At 34.8% G+C, this 23,298-nt stretch overlaps 1 protein-coding gene across 7 annotated transcripts in view; it reads right to left on the bottom strand.

Annotated features, from left to right (window-relative positions):
* Positions 1 to 23,298, bottom strand: part of PSPC1 (paraspeckle component 1) — a 63,659-nt gene that overhangs the window by 18,605 nt on the left and 21,756 nt on the right. Inside the window, exons 7-9 of one of the 7 annotated variants that reach the window (XM_014965838.1) lie at positions 17,255 to 17,312; positions 13,023 to 13,192; positions 1,839 to 9,690 (exon numbers count right to left, since the gene is read on the bottom strand). The exons of 5 other annotated variants lie outside the window; for them this stretch is intronic. In XM_014965838.1, coding sequence (XP_014821324.1) covers positions 9,505 to 9,690; positions 13,023 to 13,192; positions 17,255 to 17,312 — 414 coding nt within the window. In that variant the 3' untranslated portion in view covers positions 1,839 to 9,504. Of the gene's footprint in view, positions 1 to 1,073; positions 9,691 to 13,022; positions 13,193 to 17,254; positions 17,313 to 23,298 lie in introns of those variants that run through there. One more of the 7 variants, XR_001414503.1, reaches the window with a different exon arrangement.

Genomic DNA, 23,298 nt, shown 5'->3' with positions numbered 1-23,298 from the left:
GTGGAATAGATAACAATACCCAGAACAGGCCAGTGACACTCTTCAAAGATGACTGATTTGGCACAGTCCTATAGTCACTCTGTCACATTACGTCCTCACATCCCTTCTAAAAGTTTTGCAGAAGCTTGCAGGATTTTCACCGTAATACTAATGGAAGGTTAGGGTTGAGACACAATGTCCTCAATGTCAGACCAGTGAAAGATTTAGAGCTCAAATACTTCATAAATATGCCAAGACCTGTAGTAAAATAAAGTTTTTTCCATCTTCTGTAAAGACACCATTCAGCTTCCTTGGCACTGGGATGAAGATACCAGAATACCAGATTTTTAAACAATTTTGATTATTTTTTTTACAATAATATGAAGAAGATTCTACATTACCAGTTTTCCCACCTGAGGCCTGAAGAATTAAGCAACATATAATAACCAGCCCCTTACCCTCCCCCAAAAATCCAGATGGACACTTTGAAACCTGTGAGTACTTCTGTGACTACTACAGCAATAAAGCAGAAATGTAAATGTAGTATCAAGGTTCTGGACAGACTTTTAGTACCAGTATTTATTTCCCAAAAAGATGAGACACCTAGGAAACTCAGGTTTATACCTAACTGGAAGAAGAAAAAGATACATGAAAATAAATTTCAAAGGTAGTAAGAAAAATGCTCAATATCTGCTTTTATCCAAGTAGGCTTAAAGGCACAACATATTATCAGTCTTCAGTAACTACCATCACTTGAATTATCCTATTTCTGATATTCACACCACGTGCCATCATCTCCAGTAAAGCACTCGTACCTAATCTAATTATATTTTTAAGATGCTAACAATAGATCAATATTTATAACTGGGTAAAATACAACAAATTATATCACTTAAGTATTTGTTATAAAGTTTTGCACAACGGTTCCAATTTAAAAAGTAAAAAGTGCATGCCCAGGAACATATGCAATTCAAAACAAGAGCATGATTTCTCCACAGATTTGTACCTTCCCCCGCCCCCAGTGGATTGGAGTACTCTTACTCAATACAATATTTAAAGTTTCACTTTTAGAATGATGAAACTCAAACTAATTATTTTTTTTATGTTTAATACAAGTTCGGAGTTACAGTACTATTCAGAGCAAACATCAAGTCATCTATAATTAATTTGCTGTTTTGTCCATATGCTTTCAATTAAACCAGATTATCTATGGGAACTAAAACTCAGAATTTTTTTTGTCTTTAACATTAGTACTGAAATTGTCCATAAGCAAGATAAAAATCTAGATGTAATCATGCATAAAAGTATACCAAGCGATGTTACTTCCCTGAGCCAGCTGTCACTTTAGAAGCAGTAAGAGGCATCCAGGACATCCATTAACTTTCCCAACAAATGCATTTTCACAACTTGCTACTTTTTCCCCATATGCAATAGAAAAAGTATATTTTGCAGAAAACATGCAGAGCAAACACAAAACAGAAAGCAAGCGTAGCAATGAAAAACTCTTCTCAATGAGTTACATCCTACATCAGTAGCTACAAATGTGTTAGTATCCCCTTCTACAGACATTTGCATTCAGCAGTGTGAATAAAATATGAAACTGTACACAACTGTGATGCAAGAATGATGCTGAACATGCATTAAGAGATATTACAAAAACTACACAAAGCATAACATGGCAACGATAAACTGGCACATATAGCAACATGGTTCTTAAGGCATAGCCATCCCACCTGCCAAGTTGTCATAAAGTCAAAAGTTTTCACTTTTAAAGCAGTAATTCAATATATGACAATTATTTCATACATTTTCTTTCAAAACTCTGAACATTCAGTTTTTGAAATGTAGCAATTGCATTCTTCACACACTCAGGCAGAAACTTTATTTGTATTACTTAGCACAGCTCTGGTTCTGAAAATGTCAAATGTGATACAACGCTGGAAGTTCTAAAAGCACAATGTTCCACATTGGAACAAAAGTGAAGATGAATTACTGTTTCATTATTAGACTTTTCTTTCTGTGCCTTCTGGAAAAGGCTTTTGAAGTTGATTAGAACTGGAGCTGCAGCTTACCTTTCACATGCTCTCTCCCTTAAATGTGGAATATAAAATATCAACAATTCGGTGCTATTGTATCAAAGAATGAACAGTGTTAGCATTTTAAAAGACAGTATTTCTCATCTTTGTAATTGCAGTCCACATATTTTCTTCAAGAAAAAGCACATGTGAATAGTCTTGCTTCTCTAAAGCAACTGTGTATATCATCTTTCCTGGAGAAATCATGAAGAACACTATTTTCCATATTTTACTGGCTGGCATGTAACCTTCTTGGCAACTGCAGAAAACGAACAGACAGATCAAGCTCACATATAATTTGGCTCAACACTTTAGTGTACAGTTTTTTTTCTTCATTACTTCAAATACTTGCCCTCTTGGGCCAACTATCACTAAGAACGTAAAACATAACCGTGCCATTCAGACACCTCAAGCCCTCAACATATTTCTCACCTATTTGTTCTAAGCTAGGTATTTCTTAGAAGCACTGAGAAGTCATCCAAACACGTACATAAAACTACATTCTCTATGTGGCACAGAGATGTTGATACAGCACAAACTAACCTATGACCACAGTTAGGAAGAGTCTCACGCTATTGCCCACTCCTTGCTGTTCTTTCCTTCCACACCAAAATGAGCAGAATCAGTAACTTTCCCCGGGTCTCTTTTACCCCGCTCACCGCACGGGCACAGAGGTGCAAGGGTGGCACAAAGCAGGCAGGAAGCAGGACCAAGCAGCAAGGAGGGCAAAGAGCGATCCGCAGCAATACATGGATTATTATTTTTAAATATGCACATGAATTCAAATTGTCCATTAGCATACAACCATTTAAAACATTTGTGAGCAGCTCGAAAGACCGCTTCCAGCTGGCAGTTCAAAGACTGCAATCTACAGTAGTGCCATAGCTGGTTTATGCAGGGTTTTTCCCTGCAATTTTACCTCAGATAAAAATACTTAAAACTTAGTAACAGAATAAATCCTTTTACAGCAGATAACAAACAGTAATGGAGCTTTTAAAAAACCGAAACATATAAAACGCCCAAAACACCAGGAGCAAACAGCTGCAAAAAGAATTACAATAAAACCTTGTGGTTTTTACATCTTTTTAGATTTACTACATTTCCTCTTCCACCTTGCTTAGGTATATGTGGTTATTTAAAGAGTGAAAACTTGTTTTTTGCTTGGGAGGGGGGTGTTAGGCACTGTTTTTGTGGGGGAGGGATGTATCGTTTTGGTGGGTGGCTGTTTTTTTTTTTCAATATTCACTGAGAATAAAATTACTTGCCCTTTCACATAAATAAAAAATTGATTACAGTAAATTTAAGGCCAAAAAACTAATGAAAACACCTTAACCCTATTCCCTAATTACTAATAAAGTACCCACTATTTTATTTTCCTTTACACCATCTTCTGTTTGCTGCTTTTCTGGCTCTGACATAGGTCTAAGCCTGGATTCTCACTGGTTTGAGGGGAGGCTAACAATCTTAAAATCAGCTGTTTCATACTTAGGACAACACAAGGTGTGTACGCTGTTATACAGCTGCTGTATTCAGCCACAAAACCCAAGTCCTACAGAACGATTTCATAACAACAACACAGAAGAAACATATTCAACTGCAGTGAGCCCACCCTACATCCCATGCATATTAAAATTGTATAGAACATCAATTCATTTCATATTTTTTTTTCATATTCTTTGGCCATCTACACAACACTAAACTCCAAGTTTAAAATATCAAAGATACTGATGTATCTGGTATTTCCATCTTTTCCATTAAAAATTAGTTTGTGCTTTTCATGTACAACAAGCATTGAAGTTATTTTTGTGAATCTGCTATAGATGTAAAATTAAACCACATTTCTCCCATTTTCATTATGTTACTTTATTCTCCCTCCCCCATCTTTTTTCAAATTCACATACAGGACCTTTCACACTTATTCCGGTACAAGGATCTACGCAATTATTTTTTTTTACTGAGAAATTGAAGGCAAGAACAGTATCTTTATTCTCACTGCACTTCTTTCAAGTCAAGCACTTAATGTCCCACATACAGTTTGCATGTAAATTCAATCAAATTATACAGCTATGCTTTACTCTACAGAAATTAAGATTAAAAAGCACACTAGTAAAACTAGGAACAATAGCTCTAGACAAACAATTTACCAAAACAAATGGAAAAAACTTATCAACACATGTATGCAGTAACACAGTTAAGTTCCTTTTGAATCTCATACCTCTTCTTATGAGTATTTTGTCCTCTATTTGAGGGACTACATACAAATCAATAAGCTTTTACCCACATTTACAAGGATTATTTTTTTTCTTTTAATGTAATTTGGGTATAAAATAATCATTATACGAAAGCAGTTTATTTAAATAGGTTTACCTATAAGCATGCTCTGAACTTAAACTTTTCTGAATAGTTCCTTCAATTAGGAAAAAACAGTTGCTGTTCTAAACTGCTTTTTTGAAGAAAGCCATCCCTTTCTGCTTTTAGTAATCAGGCTGAGGTCATTAACATGAATACCTCCAAATTCCTATTATATTAATTTTTATAGTACCTTCAGGAAGTTAAAGATGGAAAAGACCTATTAAATCTATCCCATTGAAAACAGACACATTGAGGGCCTGTTTCCATGCATTTAAAATCATTAAAAGTATTGTTTTCATGAAAATTTAATGTTCAGTTTATCTGTTCAACTTACATTTTAGACATAGATAATTCTATTAAACTTCAGTTTTTTGTGGATTATTATGAATACAAACCTGAAATGCCTACAGCTATGTTTTTTTAAATATTTTATGGGGAAAACCCCAAAACTATTAACAAAACAGATATCTTCATAACAGCAAAACTCCAAATTGGTGAGACCATCTACTAAGTATATTTTACGCTATATCCCAAAAGGCAACAAAAAGCCAATCCAGTGGAAAAGATTATACCTGAAATTAAGCATTGCAAGTTTTTAGTCAACCCTTCCATTGTTATTAAATTCTCACATGTCATTGAATGGGTTTTTAAGGAAGTAAACATTTTTGGGTTAATACAGTGCAATGCTTGCCACTAAACTAGCACTGTATAAACAATATTCTAAAGGAACAATGTTCAAACTCTACATTTTCCACAGGACTAGTATTCTCTCAAGCTGGAAGGAATGCACCAACTCCCAAGATGGTTCTGCATCCTAACAACAGCACAGTGCTCAAATTAATAAATTCAGGGTTCCTGAGATGACAATTTAATTGCATTTGAAACACATGCACTCTTAAGTCCCCCAGTGTTGGCCCTAAGCACAAGCTAACAAGAGATGCTGTAACACCACCTATGGATATGCACCACTTCAAGGTTCAGGAAGGGGACTGAGAATCCATTCGTGTTGTGCTCCAATGTAAACTGACCCCATCAGTTGCTACCAGCCTTCCCTATCATTTTAATAGTTCAATTACAGTTTATTTTGACATGCTTTCAACAAGAAGGGAAGAATTATGATCCAACTTGATTAAAAAAAAAATATATATATATTAAGAAGTATGCAAAAAAATTAGTTTCCGCAACATGCTGAAGTAAAACGAGCTTCAGTCCAAGGAGCTTCATGCCATCGGAGCACGCTACTCATTTGCTGAACATCTCCCCTCCAAGCATACTCTCCCTTCAAAAAGCCTAAGGGGGTTTGGTTTTCACTTGAGAATCTTCCTTTAGAGTGGTTACTTCAGCTTTTAAAATCCATGTTATCTCAAGGCAGATTGTGACCATTTAACAATTAGTACTTCATAAAAGCCAATGCATTTGTATTTAGTACCTTTCAAAAGAATTTTTAACTACAGATTATTCTATTTTTCAAGCTAAAAAAAAAAATCTGAAATCAGAAGTGGAAAAGGGAATCAATGAGATTGGTATAATATTTTAAAATATGACAGTATATGTTAAATCAGAATGCTCCTCAAAGAACACAGACTGTAAAATCCTATTTGATTTACTTAAAATTAAAGCAACATTTAGTTCATATTGTCTTCTTGCCACCTTTTGTTCTCACCTTTTGTTCTAATAAGAGTCTCCAGGTTATCATATCTTTATGTCCAAATAGATAAAATATATGTGGACAATAAATAAAACAACTTAAGGTCAGGAATTTTCTTTCTAGGTAATCCATAGTAATCTGTATTTTTCTTAGGAAATAAATAGTTAAGTATATTTGAATCACCACCAAATTTCCCAGTATATCACTGTGCTTTATCTAATGAGCACACTGGACAGAACTACAAAGAAATTAACTCACAATCAAAATTAAGTTTTTTTTTCAAGCACCACATAGCTCCCCTACAAATGACTGAGGTGATAAATGCAAATGCAGCCAGACTAGCTGGATTCTGGTGGTGGTTTTTTTCCACTTACATGAAATAGCAAAGCTTTGCTATCTGTAATATTAAAATAGTATTTCACATGAAAATTAAGCTGTATAGACTGAAATTGCAGGAATAACTTAAAAACTCAGTAAGACCAAAAGTAAGTGCATCGTAGGTGTCAATTTGATATCCTTTCCATGCTTATTTGTTTTAGCACAGCACACAGCAGAGTCAGGACTTCACCATGCTTTCTAGTCAAACAAACCAAAGACAGTTAAAAACTTAACTACATGTGTACACAGAAAAAAAGATCAGCCACATGAGGAACACAAAAAATTAATCGCTTCCAGCATCAGGGCAGCATTTTAAAGCAAAACCACTGCTTGGCTGTGTCTACATACGATTTTTAGGAGCCAAAATTGCGACCGTTGCTTTTCTAAGAAAAATATGTGTCTATCATATAGCTAGAGTCAGTTACTACCATATACGGAAAAATGAAAATCACTGCCTTTACTTTACATATAATCAAATGGCCAGGCAGCCCCAAGAAAGCTTTTATTAAGAGCAGAATTTGGCAGCTTGTCATCAGCTACAACAGCGATTCTTCGTGAAATCTTTCAAGTGTACCCAAATTCAACATTTCAGTTCTTATTTTTTAGGACTTCAAGGCTGGGTTCATCAATATTTAAAAAGAGATGAGATGACTTTCTGCAATAAGGAAAGCAAACAAATTCACCGCTACCGTGCAGTACAGCCATCTAAGTCAGTTTTACAGGAAGGGTAGCTCACAACTGTAGAATGAAAATCCTTAATATTAATTAAAATCTACAATAACTTTCATATACATACGTTTGCTTGCTAGCAAAAATCCAGTGCAACAAAGATGCACTCAAAATAGCATGGCAAGGAAAGAACACTTTTTGCAGATTTGGTATGTTTAATGTACTTCTGAAACGTATTCAGATACTACAAGGATGAGAGTGTCTATATCTAAACAAATATACCGGAGTTGGCCAGAAGGCCTGAATGACACAACCTCTTCCTTTGAAAAATTGAACAGACCTCTTGAAACTAGTTCAAGTTATATTCAAAACGTTTGCTTTACAGATTTACAGTTTAGAATTATCAACTCGCACCAGTACTTTCTCAGTCCCCATAAAAAGGCAGAAAATGAGACAAAAGTAATCTAATATTTAGACACCTTACTAGACACAGATATAAACTACATTTTCAACTGAATGCAGTACACCAAAGCAGAGAAATTAAGTAGTTGCTACATGCAAACACTAGTTTACATCTACTGAAAAAAGACAGCTATTTTCCCAAATGTTGAGCTTTAGGAATAGTGGGCTAATAAAACCAGTTGCAGGGTGTTTTTGAAGAACGAGTGCTGTAGCATGATACATATGAGTAGGGGAAAGAGTAATTCAGACTTTAAATCTAACTCACTCTTGCATTACAAATTATAAAGTGTGGCATCTAACTCAAGTTGAGCAAAAAAGGGCAACATTAAAGACCGTCTAGAAGAAAATGCTTAATAGTTACAGATGTCACATGGTAACTCATGAATTGCATGAGAACAATCTCTATCTTAAGCCATAGAACACTGGCAAATGAAATATAATTCCAAAATGCCAGCAATGCAGCAATTTTCCTGTTACCCATTTGCTCACAATTCAATTGATCACTGCTATATTAAGAAGTAACACATACATGCTCTCTCTGCTGCCTGCATCCCATGCTTTGAGCTATGTACATACAATTTTGATATAAGCAGGGCATCAGGTTATCTCAAATCAATTTTTAATCGATTTAGGATCACTGTTCATGCAGATAAATTTTAGCAATTTCTATTTCTGAAAACATGAGTTGAACCGACAAAAACAGAACACTAATATTTTACAACTATTTTGGACAGGAAAAAAGCAACACTAACCAAAACTGTTCCTACTTTCTTGCCATTGCAGGAATAGAGCCAATAGGTCTTTTCCATCATCTTCCATGACTGACAAAATCTGAATCATAATAAGCTTTCTACTAGCTTTTCCATCAGTTTTATCTTAAGACTCAATCAGCAAATCTAGCCAGAGTTGTGTTGGAAACGTGTATTTTTCAAATTCATCATTTTTGTAAAACATTTATCAAGAATACTCATGCAATCCTTCTAAATGCATATTACTCTACTATAAATGAACAATTATTTTAACTGAAAAACATGTACTTGCCACCAATTATTAACTGTTTAATTAGGAAACAGACTTGTTTCTATTCAAACCAGCCATTAGGGGAAACGTATACTTATAATGATGCATTACACAGTGGAAGGCTTTAAACCAGCTTGCACAAATGTCTCTTTCCCTTGCAATGGGAAGATACTTTAATGATCAGTAGAACACACATATGAAACAACAACTTTTCTTCTGTAGAAGTATGGGTTAGGTAAATTCATTCATACTGTTATGAATAAAGCATACATACAGATTCCTTTTCCAGAGGTTTCTTCCCCAAGTTACATTTTCCAATAATCAGATTAATGGATATACTCTGTTGATAAGCCTATTGTGACTAAGTGTGCAAAGGGAGACTGAGATATAAGGACACAGTATCCTTGAGAACAGTTTGTGTAAAATTTGATGCTCCTCAAAAGTCGAAACAAAACCAGTTGTATTATAAATTGTTCATAATACATACTGCAACATGCAGTAAACAGAATCACTATTAAGAATGGAACTTTCTTGACACACAGTAGAAACTACATTAAGAATGAAAATTATGCCACTTATAATTAAGCATAAAATTATTCTCACCCAGTATTAGTAATAACATTCCCAAGATCCTTTCAAGTGATTTTTATATTTTATTGTAATCAGTTAACTGCACGTTTTACAGCATAGTCACACATTGTATTTTGCTAGTCACAAACACATTGCCTTACATAATGATCCGCATCATTTTTTCTCTATACTACAAAGCCTATGACTGAATACAAAAAAAGTTTTACAAAAGAAACTGTTTTAAAGACTACAATAACAATAAAACCGTTTTCAGGTAACAGCTAAAATTATAAAGGCATATCACTGTATAGTTTCACTGGAATTTCTAAACAGTAAGGAATGAAATAAGTTTTAGTATCTGCGACGCTTGTTAGGTCCTTCAAAGTTGCCCCCTGGGTTTCCTCTACCAAAGCCACCAGGTCCACCACTCACGGCACCTACACCACTCATTGGCGGCTGAGGAGTTTCAGAGCCCGTTCTACTAACCAGAGGTGAACCCATCTGTGATGGACCTCCTTGAGGGAATCTCTCATTATGCTAATACAAGTCCATTTGGAACATGCCAAATGTGAGTTATAAAAAAACCACAAGTGATGTTGTCATGAAGTTCAGCAGATAGTCCAGCAGAATCAGGATCACACATAGAGGGAAGAAAGGAGCAATTCAATTAGTTATTATGGAAAAAGAGCTGGAAATCAAAGAGTGCTAATGTTATGCTCCAACTTTTTAAAGTAAATTAAAAATTAAAAACTTCAGTATTAAGACCAACTCTGGTGCAGAATGTAACTTCATCCTTTCAAGCACATCTGAAGTGATACATATTCTCTACGTAACAAAAGAGACAGCAAACAATAATTTTATACCTGAGCCCTATTCTGCCTTACATACCAACTACAATGCTTCTCCCTTAAATAAATTACACAGAAACGTCAAACTAGGAAAAAACATCAGCTTTTGTATTTCTAGAGACTGCAGGTTTCTTCTTTTAATAGCAGTATAACTTGAAGACATATATCCACATATCTCTGGATATTTCAGTCCACACTACCTGGAGTCAGCCTTTTGTATGGCACTAGGAATCTTTAGTTAAGACTTTCAAACTCCAGTCCAAATAAACTGACCCAGCTAGTGGCAAAATGCACAACTGAACTATGCTTAGTTTAAAAACAACTTGATATATATCAAAGTTTAATCTGAATTATCAATATAATATGAAAATCCAGTTAATGTTTCACATTTCTTTTCCTTAATAAAGGAAATTAATAAAGGTGTATGTGCTTAAACAAATGTATTTAGCTATAGCAAATAAACAGACCTAAAAGAGAAGACATGCATCTGAGCACTTATAGTTCAGAGTATTTACGGAAGTGTTTAAATAGAACCCCATGTGATGAAATTTAAAATATTAAATCAATATAACATAACCACTTTAAAAGCACAGATATCTGGTACAGTCAGATCTTGAAATAATGCATCATTCACCTGTTGAGGACAGTTATGCTTTCAGAAGAAGTTCCTTCTGTACAAAGATTTACATTAACTGCCCAGGTATTCAGGGTTCAACAAGAACATAAATAAAGTGCTAATCTTGAATATGTCTGAATCAGAGAAGAAATCTTCTGAAAGTCTAACTCCAGTAATAGTAGTAGAGTTCAACAATTCTAGAGTCTGTTAATTCACATATATATTATTTAAAAACAGCATTATATCTATATAGATAAAAATCTCTGCAACTTAGATCGTGGTTGTATATTTGCCCATTGTTTAATATTTAACATTGAATAAGAAAAGTTACTTCAAGAGCTGTGTAAAGATCTATTAGTGCCCCAAAGTACCTTAAAATCTACAGCACTGGTTAAAAATTATTAAAAAATATTTAACTCATGCCACATTGTTAGCAATGGATATGAATTTCAACAAACAGCTTATCACATATTCGTGATAATTTTTACCATTTGACTTTGGACAAAAAGTCAAGTCCTCTTTCCAACAAGGATACCCTCTCTCTAGCTAATGGGAAAACTGCAGTAACTCTCCATCTACAATAAAGTATGGGTAAAAAAAGCTATTTTTAAAATGTTATGTTGAAAAATAATCTGTTTCAAAAGACTGCAGTGGAACAAAAAGATGATTGTTCCAACTTTCCCCCATAAGACTTCAGGAAGAAATCTAAATTAAAAAATAAAAACTGCATTTCTGGTCTATAAAGCATATTCTTCATTTCCCTCAGCGGAAACTGAAACTAACACTTACAGTGGTTTAGCAGACAGCCCTCAAAGGATCTTTAATGTGTCTTTCCAACAAGAGGAAAAATACAGTAAGGCTATGCCTTTCTGTAGGGACTTGCCTTCCAAATTAAAACCTTTGAAAGTTGAAAATGGGGGGGGGGGAAAAAAAGTTTCTGATTTGTCCTTCAGTAGCATAAAGAAGAAAATGGAAGTTAAAAAAAAAATATTTTTTTTAAAGTGTATTTTGAAGTGTCAGTATATTCCCTACATTTCCATACCTGGAATGACTTTTTGTAGAAAAACAACATTTTGAGATAAATAACCATGATTTACAACATCACATTCTTTTCATTACACCTCTTTTTTCAGTGTCTATATAATCACAAAAGAATGTTCCAGAGGTGACCAGTAACACAGTGGTCTCCAGCAAAAGCATCTCTGAAAGCAGCACTTTGTGAAAAGCATCCTCCCTACTCTGTGAGAAACGATACGATTGATAAAATGAGCTGGCTCCTATGATGTGAAGGTAAGAGCCTCTCCTTTAACTAGTAAAGACCAAACTCATTATGTATTTTGTGCTCAATCAAAACCTCATTGTCCTCTAAGTAAGAAAGTATTTTGTCCATACTTCATTCTACAGATTGCTCAGTCGCAGATGAATGCTTTTGAGAAGGCATATATAACAAAAAAATAAAATACTGCTACAAAATGCTTCTGTGTTCCAATAAAACTATAATGGAACCACTGGTTATACTATATACTCCTTTATATCACACCACCACTAGAACATCCCAAATATCCGTTTACAGAATAATATTGAAAAATATGTAAAGATGAGGTTAAAAATTATATAGTTGTTTCTCTACATAAGACATTACAGCTAGGAAAAGTAACTGGCTATGAGAATAGAGCAAAAATGACTAGTGCTCTAACTGCATTCCAATAGCATATCTACTCTTAATTAAAAAAAAAAATCCAGTTGTACACAAGACATTCTCTACCACCCTTGGCAACTGGGCAATATTATTTTTCCTGTATTGATATGACAGTTATCTCTAACAGCTGTTGGCATATTTATTTTCAAAGTGGGGTAATTACTGTCATTATCTCATGCTTACAACAGTGTTAGAAAGGAAGTACAAAAGCACTAAAGTTGCTTTAAAAAAAAAATTAAGTAATTTACACAAAGATATCTTCACACTACATCTCTTCCAACATTAAACTGTTCATCAAAAACCCCAACAAGCCAATATACAGAATTTAGTTTCACAAAAGAAAAAAACAGCAAATGCCTAAATTTACAGATTACTCTGGTATGATGTTCCTTCATTTCACAGAAGTAATTTCCTTCTCTCAAAGAGTTTTTCACAACAGGTCATACACGCAAAGTTTTGCCACAAGTGCTACGTATTCTAATATAAATGTAAAGCCTGCTTACTTATCAAAGAGCTCACCCTCTTCCTAAGGAAAGTAGGAATTGTAATGTCAAATAAAGATTTCTCTTCTGTCTTGTAAATTATTTCCATGAACAGATTCAAAACATGTACCACACTCTTCCTCAGTGTGAAAATATCTTTGGTAACAGAAATGGGCCATGAGACATGACAGCTATTCAAAGTAATTAAATTTGTGATACATTACCACTGTTCCATTATCTGGCATCATTGGTGTTCCCATATTTGCAGCTCCTTCTGGTCCCATGGAAGGACCAGGACCCATTGCAGGGCCAGGTAAAGTTCCTCTGTTGTTCATATTCATACCCATCATTGGAGGAGGGCCTTGGTTACCAGCAGGTGCTGGGCTAAACGCATCTATGCAAAACAATCTACACTTAGAGCTGTCCTATCTGAATTTTACAAGAATAAACAAACAATTTACAATACTTAAAAAGCCAAATGTACAAAACTTCCAATACTCGAAATAAAAAATTATATTCTTTGAGACTGTACATTTATCTCAATCATCTGCTTTTAAACAGATTTTCATTAATCCCTATTATTTTGTGTGACATGATCTGCCTTGTCTGTTTGAAAATCCTGAACTTTACAGCTAAATATTGCTGTACAGCTAGTGTGCAGGAACTGTAATGTTTGTATAGCATACAAATATATGCAGTATACACACCATAAATTCTCAAAAAATCCAAAGTGATTTTGCACTAATTGGCAGCTATAAAGTAACTTGGCTTTTTAGGGATCATAACATACAAATATACATTTGCAAGAACTATTCTACCAGTATTATGTTAACTGTATATAGTTACAGTATAGTAGTCTAATGTCTAAAAGCAATACCAAAGATGGCACTCAACTTCACAATAAATTATTTGTAATGTCACAAATAAATCTTGCATTGAAATATAATTTATTACAGTGTAAGTACCAGAAAACTACGAAATTTTGTAAGAAAAGAAAGTGACAGAACAGTCTCCTCTGAAATTCTGATTCACAGCAAGAGGTAGAAGACAAGCTTAGAAACATGTTTTCAGGAGATCATTTAGCTGTAATATTGCTCTATTACCTCTGCCAGTACCCACTAACACACTCGAGGTAGGTAAGATTGCCTTCATCACAATTTCTCACATTGTTATAAGAAAGAAAAAAGTCTGATTATGTGTATTATTTACATCTGCTATTATGAAATATCATCAAGACTGGTGGTCATGCAGTCCCCTTCTTTCCCCCCAACAATAATCCACTCTTTTCAGCCAAAAGCATGCATCCAAAATTTGATAATGGAAGACGACATGGCTTTAGAATCTAGCCTATGTTTTAAGCCATGACAACAAACAGGAGGATCAAAAAAACTGACGTGTTGCTAGACTAATAAACTTGTTACTTTTATTTCAAAAATCAACCTTGCTTCCCATCACAACTGTAACTTCTTTAGTAATGAACATGACTGTAAGCAGGCCATTTAGCACAGATACAGTACTATGGCTATCTGCAGGTATGCAAAATTGCATCTATATTACCTGCCCCGAGTACACATATCACAGCTGTCAGTGAAACCACTGCATCCAAGAGATTGCTACTAAAATTGAAGACCTGAAGACCTTCATCATATACATTATGCCAACTGCAAGCTGCTTAGCAAAAACAATCCACGCAACACAGGAGCACAGGTAAAGTGCTAACCAAGTTTATTAGAACAATAGAGAAAAATCCTATACTGTTGAAAAACAGAACTCATTTGAGCTTAGCAAAGAGAAACTCCAAGACCTCTCCCTATGACACTAAGCCAAAACAAAGGTATGCACAAGTTGGATGTTTCTGACCTACCCACAAGCACGATCAATTCATGCAGCAGGTAGAAGACTGAGCTACGATTCAGGAGAATTACAATTGTCTATGCCCTAAAACTGCTTTTTAGTGTCATCCATTGAGTGACCAAATATAGAAGGAAAAGAAGGCGGCTAAACTGCCAATATAAGGAGAAACCTTTATTTTCAGAGGCAAGAAGTACTCTGCAGGACTATCAGTTCCTAGCGCAATCAATGCTTAATTATCTGTTATTGGCTTGCTTACCAGCCTAATTAAACTTAACCAGCTGGCTTCACACAGGCAGCGGTCCCTTATCCTTCAACTGAAGCTCTTATCCTCCGTATCATACAAATGCACCCATATTGCTTCCTGGGTGACAAATAGTGACCTACATTATCAAACCTCTATATTATTAAGGGAGTTTCAGACAGAGTCAGCTCTGACAGGAGGACAACCAGGGAGTGTAATGCAAGGAGAGAGCGGGGCCCTGCAGTTTCAGCGAGAGGACACAACGGCATTTTAGCTGTGCCTCAGAGGCCCTCCTAGCTCCAAAGCAGACCTTAAGAGCCAAACAGGCGCTTGCCAGTTCTTTTTGGTGGGACATTGATGTTAGCAGTTAATTCACTGGACCAGGTTCAGCAACAGATGAAAAGCAGTCATGCTACAATATACAGGCACTGAAAAAACGTCTTTTTTTCTGCTGTCTGGAGTGCTGAAAAAATACACTCTAGGTGTCTGAAGGGCACATGCCAAGGTCTGGCAGAGCTGGCGACAACGTATAGTCAATCAAGTTCCCCCCAAAAATACCCATATTGAAAAGTTTATCAGCTGCACTTAGCATTACAGCTTCAGTTAAGTGCTATGATGAGGCACAGAGATTCTCTCAGAACTTGTTCGCTGCAAAACAATGTAAAAATGAGTGGTCCTGCACAAGTCAGTCCAAAACTAACTAAATCAGAAGTACCTTGCTTTCTAATAACACTATAATGCAGGTGTTTCCATTACTGAAGATACTCCAGCTCCCCACTGTCCCACATGGTAAGTCACAAATGGCACAAGTAAAGACGAGCTAAAAATTCCAAGAGAAATGTCAAGAGACAATGCTAAGATGAACAATTAAAGGTCTACTGCAGATTTTTTGGGTCAGGATTTTTGGTTGTAGTGGTGGGGCTGAAGGAAAAAAAAAAAAGCTTTCCAGTGAGATAAAATCCAGATATTGTGGAAACAAACACTATCTTTACCTATCTTGCTATAGATATTTTCCCCATTCTAAAATAATAGTTCACTGTTACTGTAACTCCTTTTGGAACTACCATTTCTAAAAGCATTCGTATCAAGTCATAGCACAAAGTTTACAAAGCAAGCCTATGATGAACAACACTGTGAAGTATTAAAACCTGAGAAGGTCTGTGAAGTGATTGCTATAAATACACACCAAAAATCTGTATGTAAAAAGTGTATCTTGTGGATCTAGACAACTGGCACAGTATCAATATTTACAAGTCTCCTAATTAAATGAAATTTTAGAAGCAGACTGCAATAATATGCAAAAAGTACAACTATAAAATTTAAAAAATATGACAATTTATACTTCAGCTTATTATTTGTAGATAACTTCACAATGTCTTCCTTCAGAAATATTTTTAGAGCTCTTAATGTTGACAGAAAAAAAAGGCCTGTTTCTATTCTGCAGCTATAAATATATCTCAATTAGTAAGTGCAAGGAAATGACGAATACTGTATTTTAAAATCTGAATCAAGCAAATTCATTAGTCTATAAATTCACATTACTCAAAAGGTCAAGCAACAATATTTACGACGTTTTGTACGTATTTTCAAATTTAAAATACACAAAAATAATCTTAACTTTTCTTCAAATTATCATCTTAATTTAAATTAACATCAGGAAGGTTCCAAGAAACATATATTGACAGTTAATAAAGTTTAGTACAAATGCTTGTTTTTTTTAAAGAAATATTTTAAATTTTAGTCTTGTTTAAAAGCAGATATTCTCAATAAGATTCCAAACTGTTTCAGTCTACATATAGGTAGCAAGCTCTAATTATTAAGAATGTACTTTTCTAGACTTCATGGTAACAGCTTTTAGCAGTCACAAAAGTGAACTGAGAATATTTGCAAATACAGACTTGCAATAAATTGGTAGAACATCAACCACGTTATTCGTTAATCTTTTATCAGGTACATCAACAAGAGCTCACCAATTTTATGGTCTACATCATTTCACTGCATGCAATTACATTCCCAACTTCTCTGAACAGATGGTCCCTCCAAAAGAACGCCAAATACTTTCTGAACAGAAAATTCCTCTTTTGTGTCAGGTAATTTCTAGAGCATCACCTTTTTGTTTCTCCTAGCTTGCACATCTTATTTTTCTCCCACAGGTGGACAAAACAATAAAGATACACCTTGGGGGGGGAAAAAAAACCACAGCTGTTTGGAAGCAAAATATGTGAGATTTTTTTATTTCCTAATACTGTTTACTCCTTTTTACCAGTAGTTGTCACTAATTAATAGTGCTTGAGTATCATGTACAGTCCCAAAGAAAAAGAAATTTTACATTACAGAAGCCTTTTTCCTTCAGATCCCTACCTCCCATGTTTATTGTTCCACGAGGACCCATATCACCCATTCTCAATTCCTGTTCTCTCTGAAAGCAAACATAGTTTTCATGGTCAACCTATCATTCTTAGAACTTAAAACATTCCCATTTACTCCAAGAAAATAAAAAGAATTTTGAAGCTTCAAAAGTTTCCATTGATTAGAAAAAAGTACAAAGAATACAGTTAACTATACTCCCCTGGTTTTATAAAATCAAATGGAATAAGTTCAATATAGCATGCTGTACATTTTTGCATAATGCTAATGGTTAAGAATATATAACATGTTTCATTTATCAGATGCAGCAGTCTAAATATTCAAAACACTTATCAACTGCAAATGAATCCATCTTCACGCAGGGTTTTTCATTAAGAAGTATATTTAATTTTAACTGTAAATAAAGAGATCTAATTACAGTATTGCCTGAAGGCCGTGGTTCAATAATACAGTCAGCCTGGCTTCATGACTTAAAAAAGCTTGTGTTGATTGGAAACCCAGCTCTGATGTGGTATATTGTGGCATATAAACTCAATTTGCCAGTTCATCTTTGGTCAAGTAGCTTTGACTTAATTTAGTGGTTTTTTCGATAAATTTTCAATAAATCATGCATTTCAATAAATTTTTGTGCAGATACTGATCATCCTTTTGAAACCATTATAAATATGCAGTACCAACATAACTATATAACATGTATTTATACTAAATAGAGAAATAACATGCCAAATTGGTCCAGATTCAATTGATGCTCAGTCATCCAACAGCAAGAGTTCTGATGTTACTGATCATGAACTGAACCACGGCCTGCTGTGTAACAATACTCGAAAGATAGTACCCAGAATGGCAAAAATCATCACTTAGGGGAAAACAAAAGCACACCTATCACAGATAATTACAAGGGATTTTAGTATTACTGTTTATATCAAAAGGATGAAATACAAAGAAACTCACAGTTCAAAATGAAAACTAATGAATTCTATACCAAAATTTCTTTTTCTCATGAATTTTCTGCAAGAATGTTAACGTATATCACTCCTGAGTGAACATACATGTGCTGACAATAAGCATATGTAAAAAAATTTACCTGGTTCTGAAAATAATTCCACTTATGATTTAAAAGTATAAGTTCAGATGCACTCTGAAAACAATTCCATATACTAGGCAACTGAATCAGTCTTGCTAAAAGCAACCTTTAAGCTGAAATATTAATTAAATCAAAATACATTCAAAGTATTTTTACGGTTTCACAAAACTCCTTTTCCTTCAATCACATTTGGGATGCCAAACATGAGTCTTCTATCTTCACTTAAAGCAGCAGACACCAATATCTGACAGAACAGAGTCAACAGTTTTGTAAAAATATCCCAGTATGGGAAACTGTCATTTGTCATGACAAAAGGCTCTCAGGTCAACAACTTTGTTTCCAGTAATTCATATTAACCTAGAAAATGTACTTAACATAAGAAGATTATACATTATTTCCAACAGAATATGGCTTAAGGTGGAAGGGAAAAGTACACCCTCATTAACTAAAAGGCAGGTTTTAAGGTCCAGCTATTGAAAGGTAATTTATGAACACTAAGAAGTACATCTTCTTCTGACTGTAGAACCCATGTTAAAACTTTATAACAGAAGACATAACTACCTTGTCAGACCTTTCACAGTAATGTCAACTGCCATTTTAAGTAAAATCAGCAGCCCCATTAGGATCAGTCACATCCACAAATTGATACCAATGAGTTAGTCACAAAATCAGCATATAACCTTGTTGGTATTAGTCTGCTTTTACACCTCATCCCTGATGTGAAGAAGTAAAAAGAAAAGTGGTATATCATCCCCAATGTCAATCCCTAGCCCAACATGGCAGAAAACCACTGTGGTTATCAGTCTACATTCCTTAGACTGTGCGTGCACACACACATACATTATGTGCACGTGTGAAAACAGGACAGGCCACAAACGGCTGTGAGATATTCTCTAGCTACAAGGGCAAGTACCAGATTTTTAATTACTGCACATAACTTTCTTGATGCAGCTCAGATTCAACTGCAAGTTCAGGGTTGGCTGTTTCTTCTTTTAATGTGAGATGTGCCACATAAGGCAGGGGGAAGTACAATACCAGCTAGTTAAGGATGTTAAATACAGAGCTATAAAACTAATACCAGCTACAAATACTTAACTCATTTTCTTTCCAAAGGACAGAAGCATTGGCAAGCTATATCACACGCTTTTTTAAAAAAGTTCACAATGCTTCCTCTTAGCAACAAACCATTTTTTTCTCAGCTCAAAATGATACCAGTCTTCAGTTACAGTAAGCACAAGAGGAGCAGAACCCATAATTTTTATTTTTTTGTCTTGTCTAACCTTTGTAACAAAAAGCATGACTTATCTGCCATTTTGTAGCCCTAACTTTGGTGTTGAATTATTACCATATAAAAAACATTTCAGCTCTAGACTCAAGATCTATAAGTGTGCCTTATGATTGCTGCTGCCTGTTAATCAACATGCCTACAAGAATTATTATTAGTCTTACTGTTGCATGCTCACAACTTATCACGCTCTTTTGAATTTTCAGCACAGGAAAAGGCTTGTTAACAAAGAATAGCCACATTTAAGATAAACCCCCTGCCAGAGAAAATACTCAATTTCAAATGTTAACCGACAGCATACATTACTAATGTAACTAAATGTTTGATATATTAACTATAAAAACATGTAGTTAGATAATTTGCCAGAACCTGTATTTGTAGGAGTCCAGATGATAATAAAAATTCAGTCCTATCCCACACAAATCATGTCCCAGGCAGCTATTTACTATGTAAGCATAAACAAGTTATTGCAGGTAAATTAGGTCAACTGTTCCACAGGTTTTGCCCAAAATACAACAAAGAAAGGAATACCAACAGTCAGCTGAGCTGAACCAGAGCTGGTTGATATTCCAGCCCACCTGAGAGCTTCATTCTTGGATACTCAAACCCTTTGCAAAACATAACGATAGCGTTATCTTCTCAGAGCTTCTTTTCCTCACTATGCGACTGCCCATTCTTCTGTTGAGCAGCAGCCTGCTTCTGCCCCTTCCCTGAAGCCACCCGTAACAGGGAGTTAAAACTGAGCAGCAAGAGAGTAGGGCTAAGCTTTTACTAGAGAAATACGTAGGGAGGTGATTAAGAACCTCTGAAGTCACCCGCACCTGCGAAAGTAACTTAAACTGGAAGACAACAAGAAAACTGGATGATACGCAATTATAGGGGGGAAAGAAAGCCATAAGAAAATGCATAGTAAAGCACAATTTAAACTTTGGGAAGATTAAAAAAAAAAACCAAACAAAAAACCCCCAAACCCCCCAGAAAAATATCCTATTGTAAAAGTATAACTGCTTACAAGACTCAAAAGAAAGCTTTCCAAATGACTCCCGTTGCAGGATTCTTGTAAGATACAGCAGAACTCACTAATGCAAACAACCCTCAAAACAGTCTGATTCATCTGAGTAATTTGCTTTTAGAAAAACTGCTATGATGGCAACTAGAGTATTATATTTTCTAATTACTTTAGGTACAAGCATTAAAAACTATATTTCCTCCCAATTCCAACTCATTTTAATGTCCATTGTAAAAAGTAGATTTACACATATTGAATACACCTAGTTTTCAAATTACATATATCTCGCACATTTAACACAGTATGGATTCTCCTGATTTTACAAGTACTAGAAACAAGTTTTCTTGAGCATGTAAGGTATATCATGCACAAGATTCTTACAGCTCAATCACCACTGATATCAGGTAGTCTAAGTATAGACAACTGCCAAGATGATTCTTTTGTTTTTAAAAATACATTAGTATATTTTAAAATTCACTCTACAAAACCACGAAACTAACTGTTTTGAAAAGACACCTAAGAATTGATACATGAGAATGTATCAGATGTAATTCCCTTCTCATATGGAAAATAAAAATACAAGTAGCTATAAAACTGGTGGGATTTTTTTAAGTGACAAATCAACACTACTTTTTTCTGTGGAAGCAGGCCTTGCAATTCCAGCAGCCCGAAGAAAATTGAAAATCTTGTCTCCAAATTATGCAATATTCATGGTAACTAAACTGTCAAAAATTATGGTGTGGAATAAATATGGCACGGAATATTTTAGAACAGCAAAAAGCACGATATCACCAGAAATAAAATATGACAGATCATACAGTTTTCTTCAAGTGTTTGTGGCCAGAAGATGCACTTCCCAATTAAGATAGGACTATTCACTCACCTTTCAGCTAAAGAACCGTGACCAAAATAATTCTAAGACACAGCATCAAAAAAATGCCTTATCAAAAAAAAACCACTTACCCCATAAACTTAAACATGCACATTAAAATCAGTACCTTAATTAGCGCTTTATCTAGGTTCTGTGTGTAGAGCAAAATGTATTTCGCAGTGCTGTTGATTCTCACCTGCTTTCATTAACATGGAGACTGAATTCTCTCCTCTAGCAGAATTTCTATTTGTCAAAACAGGTATGATATTTCTGTACCTCTTACTAGAATTCACTACTCACTTCTAGAGTGGCTTATTTCATTAAGGTCTTTCTAGAAAAGAAAAAAATATTTCCAAAGACCTCTCCAGGAGGCATAAGACCCTTAAACCTTACACAAAACTGTAATTTACTGAAAGATGCCTACATTTTAAAGACATAAATCATACAAGTGGTTAAAATTGCTAGTTTGACACTCAAAACTAGAATTTGGGGGCTAATTTTGATTGTGCATTTTTGGCCTTTTTCTATTTTGTGAAATGGAATATTCTATTTCATTCCAATGACTAGCTCACTGGAAGTTAAGCTGCCAGCAAGGATTTAAAGTAATAAAAGCCTTCTCTTCCAACCATGCCTCGTCACCTTTCCCTCTTTGGTTTATCCATCAATTAAGATCTATGTGTAAGATTCAAAAGTTACGATGTTCCAAAATACTTCATTTATTCCATCACATGCAGTAATAGTAAATAATTTTAAATGAAAAATATACTGATCTTCTTTCAAAATCCAAGACTTCTATGTCTTGGTGTGGAGTGGTATAGAGTGCCTGAGCACTCCAACCTAAATCCAGAGCTAATCCCTCCTCTGAGCTGGATGTCGTAACTAGATGATTCCAGAGATTTCAAAAAGTTATATAATTAATTCCACCTCTAAGAAAGCAAACTTGTAAAATTTTGCTTCTCAAATATTTCGAGTTAAAATTCAGAAATAAGCAACTTCCTCATTACAACATTCTGTCAATTCATTTGGTTCCACCAGAGTTAGGAGCCACTTTAGCTCCATGGAACCAATATATAAAAACAACTCTCCCATTTCTATTAACTTCATTTTTTGAATGACAGTAATGAAATTAAAAACATAAATTGAATGCAGTCTAAGAGCTGAATATAATGCAAATATTTTTTCATACGTAATCATGTTAAGGCACTTAAGTGTTTACTTACCTGCAAAACTACTTTCTGAAAGCAGTATCACACCGTATCATCAGGTTCACAATAGATACATGTAATATAATTACATTACATTCACAATATAGCCAGATCTTCAGAGGTATAGTAAAGAATTTTATGCTGCAGCTTAGAATTATTCTGGTTTTATTTTAGCTAAAGAAATAGCATGAGAGTAGGTAGGTCTGTCAAAACAGACCTCCATGGGAACACAGAGGATACCTTACTTTCACAGAACAAGTTGCAAATGATTTCATGTAAGAATCAGGCAACAATTCACCCTGCTGGATGTGAAGCTGAAGGGCTTCTTAACTGGTAACGAAGTCTGGGCTTAACTGCACCATGATGCAGAAATACACTAAAATATTTAACTGAAAATTGGGTGCTATAAAACAATGCTGCATTTCATATTTCCCAAATGTTAAGTTTTCCTTGCACAGGAAGCAAATCTAGGCAAATATTAAAACCGAGTGAACACTGTACTGACTCAAAACAATTTTCCCCAACTGCAAGATCAAGGATGAAATTAAGTAAAAGTCAACAATGTTTACATAGAAGAAAAATCA

Source organism: Calidris pugnax, unplaced genomic scaffold (genome assembly GCF_001431845.1).
Source record: "Calidris pugnax isolate Ruff unplaced genomic scaffold, ASM143184v1 scaffold20, whole genome shotgun sequence".
NCBI lineage: Eukaryota > Metazoa > Chordata > Aves > Charadriiformes > Scolopacidae > Calidris > Calidris pugnax.
This window is presented reverse-complemented; position numbering and strand designations above follow the sequence as displayed.